This window comes from Rhinolophus sinicus, chromosome 14 (assembly GCF_057876585.1).
Source record: "Rhinolophus sinicus isolate RSI-liver-muscle chromosome 14, RSI-T2T, whole genome shotgun sequence".
NCBI classification, from domain to species: Eukaryota; Metazoa; Chordata; class Mammalia; order Chiroptera; family Rhinolophidae; genus Rhinolophus; species Rhinolophus sinicus.
The window spans coordinates 6,436,303-6,450,489 of record NC_142514.1 but is presented as its reverse complement, the minus strand read 5'-3'; the positions used below and the strand labels follow the sequence as shown (position 1 = coordinate 6,450,489).

The 14,187-nt window shown below is 44.4% G+C and overlaps 1 protein-coding gene across 1 annotated transcript in view; it reads left to right on the top strand.

Moving 5' to 3' along the window:
• Positions 1-14,187, top strand: part of CLSTN1 (calsyntenin 1) — a 60,664-nt gene that overhangs the window by 33,727 nt on the left and 12,750 nt on the right. The window contains exons 3-9 of the mRNA XM_074334086.2: positions 3,728-3,757; positions 4,924-5,119; positions 6,856-7,064; positions 8,596-8,745; positions 8,867-9,055; positions 11,809-12,057; positions 12,432-12,553. Coding sequence (XP_074190187.1) covers positions 3,728-3,757; positions 4,924-5,119; positions 6,856-7,064; positions 8,596-8,745; positions 8,867-9,055; positions 11,809-12,057; positions 12,432-12,553 — 1,145 coding nt within the window. The remainder of the gene's footprint in view (positions 1-3,727; positions 3,758-4,923; positions 5,120-6,855; positions 7,065-8,595; positions 8,746-8,866; positions 9,056-11,808; positions 12,058-12,431; positions 12,554-14,187) is intronic.

Here is a 14,187-nt window from a genome sequence, read left to right as displayed (position 1 = left end):
ATTGGTCCCTGCTTTGGGGGAGGGAGATCGTAAATTGAGTGTAGTTTGAGAGGTCGGATGTCACTGTGAAAAGATCTAAGGAATTATTGTTAATTTTGTTGGCTCTGTGATGTAGTGGTTCTGTTAAAGAAAACGTCTTTATCTGCCAGAGATATCTAGTGAATTTTTTATGGATGGAACAGTTTAATGTCTGGCTTTAAAATACTCCAGAAGCAAGAAGTTGGCCGGGATGAATGAAACAGGAACAAATCACCTTTCTCCCAACCCTTTCTCTTTCTCTGTGCCTCCGTTCCCTTTATGGCACCGGCAGCCAAAAACCAGGGACTTACTCCAGACTCTTTCAGTCTCCCCATCTACTTGGTCATGAAGTCTTATCCTCCTAAAACTCCGTAAGTCTTTCCTACGGAAACTGCCTCAGTTTGGCCCTCGTCAGATCTTGTCTTGTCCACTTGCCCCTCACCTTGCTGCACTGGATCCATCTTCCTCATTCAAATGTGGTCCTAGCTGGAAAGAGTCGACGGACCCTTGAAGTGGGTGCACCCCCTGTCTGCAGCCTCCGCAGTGACACGTAGGGTCACCCAGCTGGTCCAGCAAACCCAGGTCTATCAGAGTGTGAAGCCCACGCTGCTCCTGGCGAGATGGCTGTTACATCATTGTAGGCAGAAGCGCCCAGGCTGACCAGCAATTTAGTAAGTACCGTGGACTGGAGGTCCCAGTCTGTTGGTGCAGCCGATTCAAGTAGCCGACTTAAATATAATCGGTGGGGACATGGAAAAGATACACTGTACCTTTCTGCTGTTCTCATTATGTCCAGTCTTTTAGAGAACAGCCCGGAAACACATAATGAGTTTCAAAGTAATTTGTATCCTCATATTTAATAATCACATCTTTGAGATGCTGTTCCTTCAAAAAGTGTAACACAGATGCGTGTCCAAAGCTCCAGCGCAAGTTCCCGTCCCTCCCTCCTAACCTCCCTTCTTCGGTTTCTCACTCATAACCCCACAGCTTCGGCCTCGCTTTCAGAACTCACCGCGAATCTGACCACTTCGCACCACCCATCGGCCCCCTGGTTCTGGCCTTCAGCATCTCATGCTTGGATCACCCCCCGTTACCATCTTTGTACTCTTTTGGGCTTATTTTCAGCACAGCAGCCAGATGGCATCTTTCAGAACGTAAGAAATACCTTTATTTCTCTGCTCAAGACTCTCCAGTCATTTCCTTCTCACTTCGAGGACAGTAGCCAGTGTAGCTCCGGTTGCCTGTCTTTGTCAGACGTCATCTACTATCCTCCCCTTTGCTCAACTCCTGCAGCAGCGCAGGCCTCCTTGTTCTGAGCTAGGCCACCCCGGTCTGCCTCAGGGCCTTTGCACTTGCTGTTCCCTCTATCTGAAGTTCTTCCCTTTCTTCTGGTTTCTACTCAGACGGTATCTTATTAGTGAAGCCTTCCCCCACATCTGACGTTTAAAACGGAAACACTCCAGTGCCTCCCACACTCTCCATTTTCCCTCCCCCTCCTCCCAACATGAAATCCCAAAGGAGAGATTTAGGGCATTGAATCTATTGGCAAACAGTTCCTCTCCTTCCGGAAACCATCTCAAGGGCATTGCTGGAATGATGAGTGTTGTTAACCCCCTAACAAGGTGCCATGTAGACGCCTTGCCCCGCTCACATACTTAACCCAGAGTCTTCAGCGTGTACATCCCACGCAGAGGCCTTTTCCAGAAAGCACATGCAGCCCCATCGGCTCTGTCCACCCAGATAATGTGAACGGCCTCACCGTTTTCTCTTTAGAACAGTAAACGCCGAGTCAAAACTGAGAAGTTTTCTCTGAATTAAAGTTGGGCAGCTTGACTTATTTTAAAATGTATCATGCAATCTAAAAGACACTCCCAAAATATAAACATAATATAGTGAATGAGCATGTTCTGGAAAACAGTTTGAGGTATCCGTGCCCAACAGTTGTGCTCACAGGTGTGTCTCTAGAGCAGTGATGAGCAAACTTTTTCTGTAGCGGACCAGATGGTAAATGCTTCGGGCTTTGCAGCCCAGAGGGTCTCTCTTGCAATGACCTTCCTTTGCCACCGTAGTGGGAAAGCCGCCATTGACGATACATAAACGAAGGAGCATTTCTGTGCTCCAGTGAAACTTTACTTATGGACGCTGAAACGTGAATTTCATGTAATTTTCTTGTACCACCAAACAATATTTCAGAAGATAAAAACTGTTTTTAGCACTCAGGTTGTTCAGAGTGGATTAGGTCCGCAGGCCAGGGGTGGCCGGCCCGGGCTCCAGGCCAGTGCTGTCCGGTAGACCCTGATGTGATAAAGTGAATGTTCGGCGCCTGCGTCCTCCGTTCAGTAGTTCCTGGGCACGTGAGGCTACTGAGCACTTGAAATGCGGCCAGCACCACTGGGGAACTGAGTTTTCACTGTTATTTAATGTTATTTAACGTGAATTCTAATTGAAACAGCCCCTTGTGGCTAGCGGCTACCTCACTGGCCAGCACAGACCTAGAGACGTTGTGTGTGTACGTACAGCCAGAAGCATGGACAGAAATACGCATTATTCATAAACAGCAAAAAGTGGCCATGGTGGTAGAGTCAGTCACACGAAGAAAAATGATTGTCATACTAACAGCGAACGTCTGTTGAGTGCTTTTCTTTATGCCAAGCAGTGTTGTCAGCACTTGACCTGTTTTCCCTCATTGCATGCTCACTGTATGTAGTAGTGGAAATGATTGCACTGTAGCTGCGTGTGTTGTCAAGGACGAATGGATCTTAGACACACAAAGTTGAGTAAAAAGGCAAGACACAAAAATTCTATAGTGTACGATACCATTTTCAAACCTGCAAACAAGCAAAACGCAACAACGCTATTCGGGGATATACAAGTATATGGTAAAACCACTTAAAAAAAAAAAAAAGAAAGGGCAAGGGAATTCAGGCTGTGTTCCTTTGGGGGAGAAAAGGTGCCCCCAGCGAGGCCACACTGAGTGGGGGAGGCAGTGGGGCTCCTGACCTCTTTGTGTGCTTACCTGGGGCCAGGTCGGCAGGGCTCACATCTTGGCTTCGTCGACTAGTGTTTTCATGTAATAAGAAGGATGACCATTGTAGCATCCATCACTGCAGTTAGTACTGAGTCTCATTTTACTTCACTTTTAAGCAGATGTTCCCATTTGAAGAGGTTTTTATATTTGTTACCTTGGTGGATTAGAACCAAGAGTAGATTAGAAATCATTGTTATTTATTCAGCTTAAGAGCTAAGGGTTAAAGTAAAACCCATTGTTCCAACTGTTTGTTCCATTAAATCTAATGATGAGCTGAGTGTTACCAGACTCTAATTGCAAGAACTTGGTTTGAAAATGGCAATCTGAAAACTGTAAAAGAACAAATAGGTTTATATCTAAACTATTATCATCAAAGTGTTCATTAAAAGATAAGTCCTAACATACCTGAGAGTTATGAAACTTTATAGCAGCACTTCCTCCATAGTTAGTGTAATTTTAAAATTACACAGTGGTTCATGGTAAGTAGGATTCAAAGAGACATTTTGTTACCGAAGGTCCAGTTTTGCTACAGCAATTCTAACAAGTGGCTACTGAGCTTTTTGTTAAATTATGTCAAGCTTTTTTTCTATGTAATATGTGCATCTTTGACTTTTTTTCCTTATTGTTCCATCTTCATTCTTTCCTGTATTACTGACATGGGTTTATCTTTTCTCCCTTTAGAGAGTTTTGAGGTGACAGTCACCAAAGAAGGTGATAAAGGGTTCTTTCTATCTCTCTTATGAATATTAACCCACTAACTTTGTTTATAAAATTGGGAATCAGCCCTTAAACAGAAGAAGCTGTCATGCTCTTTTACCCCTATTTATTCTCCTACTTTGTTTCTATTTTTAAATACATTGATGGAAATTGTATGTAACCAAACCCTTGGTTAGAAATATCTGGAAATCAGACATCCATTTGAACTATTTGGATAATACTGTATGTTGTTTTTCTTCATTGAACTTAAGAGATTCACTTTGTAATCCTTTTCTATTTGTTGTAATTTTGGAAGAGTTCAATCTTATTTTTACATGAAACACTTTTTGTGAAGTTTTATATATGCTTCAAAACATTTACATTTGTTCTCCGGTGGGCAAGACTAGAAACCTAGATTTTGACCCCTAATTAAGCTTGTAAGCCGACTTAGATGTACTTAAGTTCTCAGGCAGGATTCCCTTTTAGGTCTGATAGGATAAAGACCAAAACAAAGGAAAAGTCTAGCAAATCTCCCCCACAGTGGACACTGCATCTTAATAGTGACACTAGCTGTTGAAATGGATGCCTGAAAAGTTGGTATTTCTACCTTTCTCGTTCAGTAGTTTGTTTTGATTCCCTAATTTTAGCCAGGCTCATTGCACAGGAAGACTTGTTTCTTCTGATTTTTTTTTTTTTTTTGACAGACTTTCTGTAATTACGGTGCTGAACCTATACCTCACGCTTCTTCCTCTCTCAACACTTAACTGTGTGGTTAAGCCTTCCCTCTGGTCCAAATCAAAATAGCTGCCTGGCTCTCCCCAGTGGCGGGGGCAGTTTCTCGGTGTTATCAGGCCTTGGCTGATGGCTAATGAGACCACTTTACCCTGGAGCTATCCTAAGTACTCCTGTGAAATGCCTGTCTATATTTTCTCTTTCTCTCTTTTGTATTCCTGCATGAATGGATGCAAAGTTAAACAAGTTGCTTGGAAAGCCAGAATATGCTTCTTTTTACTAAAGTCCCAGAACTTACCCTGTCAAAGCACAGCGCCCCTGCTTTGTCCACAGACCCTCTAAAACCCCTGGCTGCGGAATTGTTGCCGTTCGTTTTCTTTGGGGAGGAGGGGACTGTGCTGGCGGTGTGTGTGGCAGAAATTCTCACCTGTGCTGCTTTGACTCCCCAGGTGAGATCTGTGGATTTAAAATTCACGGGCAGAATGTCCCCTTTGAGGCAGTGGTGGTGGATAAATCCACTGGCGAGGGAATCATTCGCTCCAAAGAGAAACTGGACTGTGAACTGCAGAAAGACTACACATTCACCATCCAGGCCTACGACTGTGGGAAGGGGCCCGACGGGGCCAACGTGAAGAAGTCTCATAAGTAAGTGCTCAGACATTGTGTGTGTGTGTGTGTGTGTGTGTGTGCGCGCGCGCGTGCGCTCAAGAAAAATAGTAGTGACCATCATGCCCTGTTCCCAAGACTTCGCATGGTTTTAAAATATAAGGCGCAAGGCAGTTCTCAATTGTCCACAGTGAAGTTGTAAGCAGTTTGCTCAGAGACCCTTGTATGCGGCTCCCAGCAAGAGCCTGGCACATAGTAGGTGTCGAATAAACAAATGAGTAATTTTATCCCACCAAATACTCTAGTAAGGAAACCAAGGACCTATATTGAAAATACGGAAAGCCTGCTTTTTCCCTTAGAGGGTATTTTGTAGTTATGATTATCTTTTGTCTGTAAATTTTAAGGGCATGAAATTCATTTGAGCTGGTAGAAGAAAGCCGACTTCTGTGCCCCGTCCTGGGTGTGTTCACGTCCTTCCTGCCAGTCGGGAACCACTGGTGTAATGGAGAAGGCTCTGGACAGGACGGACTCAGGATTCTAGTCTTTCCTCCACAGCTACTTCCGAGCCTTTCGTCATTAGGCATATTTAATTTTGTTAAGTCTCAGTTTCTACTTACTCATACGTGGACTAAGAGGAGTATGTGGGTGAGATGATGCCACGTAACCATCGTGAGGGTCAAGGTGGACGGATGATTTGTGGACAGATGAATGACATGTGGTGAATGGACAACAGATGATGGATGGATGGATAAATGGATTATGGATGGACAGATGAATGATAGTGAATGGACAGTAGAGGATGGATGGATGGATGGATGGACGGACAGACGGACGGATGCACAGACAGATGGATCGATGGTTGGTGGATCAATGATGTGTGGATGGATGGTGGGTAGCGTGCATGAATGGGTAGATGGAGAGTGGGAAGGAAGGGAGGAAGGCAGGGAGAAAGGAAGGAAGATTGGTGCTGGGGTGTGGAATGTCTTGGTCAACAGTGGGGGTGCTGAGTGCCCATGAATCACTCCTGGTCCTTTTACACAGTGAGATATTACTGTTTTCCTTGAAAGAGATCTTATTTCAATCAGAGACCATGTCCGATTCAGAAACATGCCCTAGTCAATAGCCCTGGAGACCAACAGTTTCCTCTCTTCGTAACCTGGCCTGACGATGTTTTCATTTTCTCATCTCCGAGCTGGGGAGATGGAGTGTGGCAGCAGGGGGTTCCCAGGAAGGGCAACTCTGAGGTCACACTGAGGTCCCTCATTTGTTGGATCAGCAATGGGTCGCGCCCCAGCCATGGGTTACAATGGTCCCTGTGCCTTAGAAGCAGAGCAGAACTTGTTTCAATGCTCGTAATTTCCCATCTTCCCTGTTTCTTCTTCCTTCTTCCTTTGGCTGTATTTTTTTCTGATTTTTGCAGCAAAATATTTTTGATTTTGTGTTAGAGAGCTGACAGATAATCTAATGTAGTTTATCTCCCTTCTGCAGGCCCGTCCCATATTGTCAAGAAAATCCCAAGTCTTTTTATTTTATGTCACTGCCTTCTCACCAGCTGCCTTATTCCTAGGACCTGGAAGAACCCACCCAAATTTCCCTTTTTAACTTGCTGTTGTCTCCGTACTAAATTAAAAACAATGAATAGTTTGATTTTTATCTTCAGCAGAAAATTTAATAAAACAAGATGTCAGAAAAAGGAAATTTAAAAGTCGGGCAGAATTTGGGGTGGGGGGTAAAAAGCCAAACAAAGCACACAGCTTTTTTTCCTCTTCTTCCAGAGCAACTGTCCACATTCAGGTGAACGATGTGAATGAATATGCACCTGTATTCAAGGAGAAGTCGTACAAAGCGACGGTCGTCGAGGGGAAACAGTACGACAGCATCGTGAGGGTGCAGGCTGTGGATGCAGACTGCTCCCCTCAGTTCAGCCAGATTTGCAGCTATGAAATCGTCACTCCAGATGTTCCATTCACAGTCGACAAAGATGGTGAGAACAGAGGAGCGGGCTTTCCCTACCAAGGGGACAGTCTGAGCAGGCTAGCCATGCTAAGCCAGTCAGTTTCAAACCCAAACTTGGCCCTTCAGTGAAACTCACAGATCAGAGACTGTCTTAGTCCATTCGGGCTGCTGTGACAAAATGCCAGAGGCCGGGCGGCTTAAACAACAGACATTTATGTCTCAGTTCTGGAGGCTGGGAAGTCCAGGGGCAAGGAGCCGGCCCATTCAGGGTCCCATGAGGGGCTCCTTCCTGGCTGACAGATGGCCTGCTTCTCGCTGTGTCCTCCGTGGTGGGACAGACAGAGCACTTTGGTCTCTTCCTCTTCTTATAAGGGCACCAGTCCCAGTATGGGGCTCCACCCTCATGACCTCACCTAAACCTGGGCTCTTCCCAAAGGCCCCGCCTCCTAATGTCACACTGAGGGTTAGGACCTCAGCTCGTGAACTCGGAGCACAGGGACGCTCAGTCCACAGCAGAGACCTACCATGGCATGTCTGTTTCATGTTTTCTCACTCTGTGCCCCGAAAGCCTCTTTTCTGTCCCCTGAAAGTCTTGTGTTCTCCTGGGGGACGTGCTTCTTTGTGCTTTCTCACCAAAGTCTAATAAAACCCCCTGCTGAACGTGTTTTTATTTTTTATCTTGTCACCGTTCAGTCAGCGTGCATCTGAGCAGGACTGACCTGTCGTTAGTCCTGTCTTCTGTTCTCCAGTAGGTTTGACTCTTCTGCCTCATCTTGCACACGACGGCTTATGCCTTACTGCCAGACCCCTCTGTCCTTGGTAATTGAACAGAATTAGCTCGTTCTAGAGCCCATCCTCTTCATTAGATTATGGCTTCTTGATGATGACATAGTGTCTCTGTTGTTACTGCACAGTCCAGAATCTTCGGTGCAATTATGGACATTGCAAACAGTTTGCAGACATCTGTACTCAGGTTCAAATCAGGCTTTTGCTCTAGTGGGTGGGGGTAGGAAACTCTCTCTCTCTCTCTCTCTCTCTCTCTCTCTCTTTCTCGCTACTAAAGTAAACCTTTTAGCAAGAAGTATTTAATGCAGCTTGATCTTGTATTTAATATTTGAAGTATTTGAATTATTTTGTCTTTTTTACTTTCTTATATGCCAACTATTAAATCTTAAATGAAAAAAAAGGAAAGGGAGGGAGGGAGGGAGGGAGGGAGGGAGGGAGGGAGGGAGGGAGGGAGGGAGGGAAGGAAGGAAGGAAGGAAGGAAGGAAGGAAGGAAGGAAGGAAGGAAGGAAGGAAGGAAGCCTGTAGGAATAAATGGAGTTGAATTGTGTGGACTCCTTCCTCCTGCTTCAACAACGCTTAGAGATGGAATTAGTGTGTGATTAAGCTCAGGAAAGCCAGGGTGAATGTTAATTATCTCAAGCGTAAGTTACCTCCCTGTCAGTATTTACAGGGCCGAAAGCGTGTGCGTGCGTTTTGTGTTTCAGCAGAGGACACTGGAAGTAAAAAACCAGCACGGGTTCAGGTCCTCACTGTCGTTTTCTTCCTCTGGAAGGTTATATCAAAAACACGGAGAAGCTGAACTACGGGAAGGAGCACCAGTATAAACTGACCGTCACGGCCTACGACTGCGGGAAGAAAAGAGCCACAGAAGATGTTTTGGTCAAGGTCAGCATTAAGCCCACCTGCACCCCTGGGTGGCAAGGTGAGCTCCGTTCTCGTGTCTGCTCTCACACCTGTTCTTAAAATCCGTGTGCCGCAGAAACCTAACGTGTGGGTTTTCCTCCCCTCCCTGTCCCCCACCCCCTCCCTGTGGGCCAACACAGGATGGAACAAGAATAGGGTGGAGTATGAGCCTGGTACGGGCGCCTTGGCCCTCTTCCCAAACGTCCACCTGGAGACGTGTGATGAGTCCGTGGCATCGGTGCGGGCGACGGTGGAGCTGGAGACCAGCCACATAGGGAAAGGCTGTGACCGTGACACCTACTCCGAGAAGTCCCTTCACCGGCTCTGTGGTAAGGAGGCCTGGTGGTCTTCAATGAAGGGACAGAGTCCCTTCTGCATGGAGCTGCGTGTGTGTGTGTGTGTGTGTGTGTGTGTGTGTGTGTGTTCATGGTCATGGACTGACACAGAGTCTAACTTCTGACATGGCTGTTGGCTGCCTTTACTGGCCAGTTTTCACACTGGCTGGGCTTCGGGGAGTACATAACCCCCTAAAAGTCTGTTCAAAATGTTACGGGTATGTGCATTTTAAGAACCACTGATGTGAAGAAAGTATTTCTCTGACATACATTGAGAATCACCAAAATAAGGATTATATACGTGGAGTGAGTTTTAGACACATTTTAGGACTGAAGAAAAAACTATAAGTAACGCAATAGTTTTTGGCAAACGAGATACAGAAAATGAAAACTAAAGATGCCCACATCTAATGGATCGCAGGACGGCAAATCTGACCAGAAGGCTAGTTCTCTGTCTTCACTGTCAGTGGAAATTTTTCTGGTTTATCTAAATGACGTGAAAGGTGAGGTATGGATGCCTCTAGTGGCAACTATTGAGGAAGAATGTTTCCCTTGGTCAGTGATAAGGTGCCAGCGACTTCAATGGCCTCTTTATAATCAGAAGGTCTTTTGTGTTTCAAGGGCTGCTCAGTGTCAGCTTTGCGAGGAGCTTGTCTGATACCCATCTGTCTTTTCACGAGCCTGATAATGACGGTTAGATTCAGGCACATTTAGGTTTTCTGACATAACCGGTGATTGTTCTATGCGCATGAGCAAGAGAGGAGAAGTAGGTTCTCTGCTGGCTCATCCCGGGGGTGAAGATGCTCAGGTGCTTTGTGATTCTCAGTCCAAATAGTCATAATCATGCACCTAAATCTGTGTGATGTAAGCGATCAGGGATGCTCTGTTTTAAGTGATACACGTAAGTGTATGTATATATATGTAGTGTAATGCATGAAGCTTACTGTCTCGTAATGCCATTTTTTATGGTATTAAATGAACATTTCCTCAGCTGAACAGTTTAAAGGTAGGAGGAATAGAAAGAATGTCGTGTATGAGTGCTTACTCTATGCTAGGTGCTTCCCCATGTGTTGTTTGATTTAATCTCCCCATCAGATTAGATGATGGGACAGGAGAGGAGACGGTATTGGCCTCGTTTTTTACAGAGGAATTAATTGAGACTGAGCGAGGATAAGTCTGTTGCCCAAAGTCACACTTGTAGGAAATGGCAGAGCTGGGATTTGGACTGAGGTCGTACGTCACTTGAGAGGCCAGGCTGTTCCTGCCAAGTCATGCTGTTCCTAGGACGAGAGGATTCAAGGACCAAGCGACAGGCAGAGCTTACAAAGTCTTCTTCTGGAGACAAATGTTTTTAAAAAATTGAACTTAGCAATACTTAACAACAGTTGTAAAAATGTTTCATGTTTTTTGGCTTAGTAGTTCTATTTCTAGGAATTTATTCTAAGGAAATAACCACAGAGACATACAAAGGTGTCGCGTCCAGCGCAACACGGGCAGTGAGGGTGCGAGAAGGGGCGGCGTTGGGGTAGGTTCTAAGAAAGAAAGAAACAGAGACTTAATGCAGTTAGAGCTCAGAAGGCCAGGGGGTCTCGCAGTCACCACAGACTGGAGCCCCGAATCGGGCCGACTGGTGGCTTTTATTGATAATCATGCAAGGAAGTGGCATTGTTTTTTACACGGTCTGAGACTCATCCATCATATCACAAAAGTGAATCAAACCAATTATCTTTGTCCTCAAGCAGCCAGAGCGGAAAGTCTTGTGATGACTTAGGTGAGGTATGCACCTCCCTGGGGGACAAGTCTCTCATGTTGGAACAGTTCCATTGAGATAAGTGGAGAGAGCTGACCTTTATTGCCCTCATGACTTCTCTCACAAGCAGGTGAGAGCGGAAACCCAGAGTCAGCAATGGCTTTTCCCAGGCAGGGGGGAAGAGGAGGCAAGGCTCCTTCCCGGATTTTCTAAGGCAGCTCATTGGGGGTCCCCACTCGGTTCCGCCTGGCTTAGGTTGTATCTCACGTGAGATATCTTACCCGTCTTTGGCTGCAAACCATCTTTTGGGGACCAGACAGAGAGACATAAGGTGTAAAACATTGAGATAAGCAAAGTCCCAAAAAGGCACAGTCTCACAGACTTTTCTTTCCTCAAGGAAAGACACGGGGGGACTGTCAGCTAGGCTGCTGTGTGACAACACAAAGGTCCTCATCAAGGCACAATTTATCATAGAAAAAGTTTGGGGACAATCTCAGTCCACCAAGGAGAACAGTTAAATAGATTATGATATATCAGTGCGATGAAATGCTATTCAGACATTTTAAATTATGCTATAGAAGAGTATGAATGGCGCTATATATATATATATATATATATATATATATATTATGTACATAGGACTCCATTTTTATAATGCATATATATTCATCCATATTACACTGTTTTTATAATATGTGTATATTCATAAAGGAAGGCCTGGAAGTGCCCACATACAAATGTTAATTGTGGATATATTTGCGTGAGATTATAGATAGTGCTTCTTCTTTTCTTCCTATCTTTTTTTAAAAAAAATCCATGGTTATTATTTATGGATTTTCCTCGTAACAAAAAGCCTTATTTTTGAGAAGAAGCCATCTGGAAGTAGCCCCTGGTATAACCATAAGAGAAGGACAGTACATCCGCATCATTCTGGGACACTGTGTCTTTTAAGTCCTTCACATAAAGTTCACTGAGTGTCATCGTATGTATGCCCCAGGTGCTGTGTCTGGCACTGCCGAGCTGCTCCCTTCCCCAAGCAGCTCCTTGAACTGGACCGTCGGCCTCCCCACCGACAACGGCCATGACAGCGACCAGGTCTTCGAGTTCAATGGCACTCAAGCAGTCAGGATCCCCGATGGCGTCGTTTCTGTCAATCCAAAAGAGCCTTTTACGATCTCTGTATGGATGAGGCATGGGCCCTTCGGCAGGAAGAAGGAGACGATTCTTTGCAGTTCAGACAAAACAGGTAGGTTGGCGTTGCTGGGAAGGTGTCGTGCTTCAGTGTCCGCTGCAGTGGCCACTGGAGGCGGCACCTTATTCGTCCCCCAAAAGCTCCCCATAGGTTGGTTGGTTTACATACATTGTTCTGTGTTTAGCACTGGGGTGCTGCGTCCTCAACGTACCGCCCTGGTGTTTGGGCGTCTGTTAGTTGTATTCAGTGGATTGGACCACGCTTCTCAGTCAAAACCCACATGTATTTGTTTCCGAACCCTGTCTTGGCCCAACTGGAGAGTTCATTGATGCTGATAAAACTGTCTTCAAAAATCCATTAAAGACATAGCTTTTATTTCTCCTTTGGGTCTTAAGTTGGCAATTTACCAGTCGTCATTCTCTCTGCAGATATGAACCGGCACCATTATTCACTCTTTGTGCACGGCTGTCGGTTGATTTTCCTCCTCCGTCAGGATCCTTCAGGAGAGAAGAAATACAAACCCGCCGAATTCCACTGGAAGTTGAATCAGGTGAGTGACAGGAACACACCGATTGTGATCTTTTCAGAGATTAACGAGGAATGGCAGCCTCGCACAGGACAGGCTGTTTCTGGGGAGTGTGTAGTGACGATTTTATGATTTCTGTAGCTGTGGATAATAGGATATAGCAAATTAAGTCCATTGAACTTTCCAAATTCAGACCACCACAGGATATTTAAAATTTTCAAGGAACCCGCAATCATGACATCTTGCAGATATCGCATGAACTACTTAGCTTGAGGGAATTTGCAGTTTTGAGGTTAGATCACATTACATTCCTTTTGACAATGTCATGTCTTTGCAAAGCAGCTTTCCTAACAGTTGCCTTGATAAAAAGCAAGTATCATGTGAAAAAAAATTGATTTGTTACAGGAAATGGGGGTGCTGTAAACTGAGAAAGCCTTTTTATTTAAATCACAGTAGATCATTTCTTCTCTTGATTTGAGGTTGGGACAAGAAGGAAACCTTTGGCCTCAGCTTAATTGTATTTGCCTCGTGGAGTTAGTGGGCAAATTCAAAATTATCGTGTAAGTGGTATTCTGTTTTACAGTTTGTTTGAATCAGGATTCAAATAAAGGGCCGTGCACAGTGATTGGTTAATAAACCTTTGAGTTTATTTTAATTTATAGACGGTTTTTCTTTTCTCTCTTGGAATTTATTTGGTGACAAAATCAGGCTTTTTGTCCCATAGTTTCCAATAGTTTCGATTTGGCTGATTGCATCCCTGGGGTGTCATTTAATTTGCTTCTCTATCTTGATATCCTGTAAGGTGACGGATCTAACGGCTTGATCAGATTCGGGTTTATATGTTCCTGATCCGTTTAAGCTCTGTGTCTGGTTGTTTCCTTTTCTGTAATTTAAGTGCCATTGATGCTCAGTGCCACCAGCTTTGTGGCACTCTCTCTGGTCATTTGGGTTGTAGGACGTCTGTTCCCAGGAAATGCTCATGGGAGCAATAATTCCTGAGTTCTTCCATGTTGTTTGGCTGAATATGAAATCTCTGACTCGTATTTAAGATTTCCAAGAATAGAAAATTTATCTCTCCATTGTCTTCTGACATGAAATGTTGCTATTAAAATCTAATGGCAGCCTGCTTTTCTTTCCCTCATAAAACACTCGGTCTTTTTGTTTTGATGACCAAAGGCTGTTTTCCTTTTCTTTTCAAGTCAGTTAATTGTATGACTGTATCTTAGTTGTTTTGGGTCTGTTTTCCCAGATATGTGGTATGCTTTTTTATAATTTGAAATGTACTGGTATTTCGGGAGAATTTTTGTGATTGTTGTTGTCACCATTATTGTCTTCCATCGCTTTGGGTTTTTTCTTACCTCTTGGTGATATTCTTTATCTGTTTTCTGTACCTGTCATTTTCTCTTTAATTTATTCTTGTGTTCTGTCACCTCATTTCTGAGTTTCTTTAATTATGAACTACATTCCTTTATATTTTGTGCCATTTTCCTAATGTCTTTCCGCGTACTTTGACTAGATTGTTTCATCTCCTTGGTAGGCATACCTTCCAGGTATGCTTTCGTTGTCTGAAGAGATGTTATTCCCCTTAATTCTCTTTTTTTTCCTTTAAAAACTTTGTATGGGATTGAGTTGTGATCCTTTCCCCATCTCATTTTTAC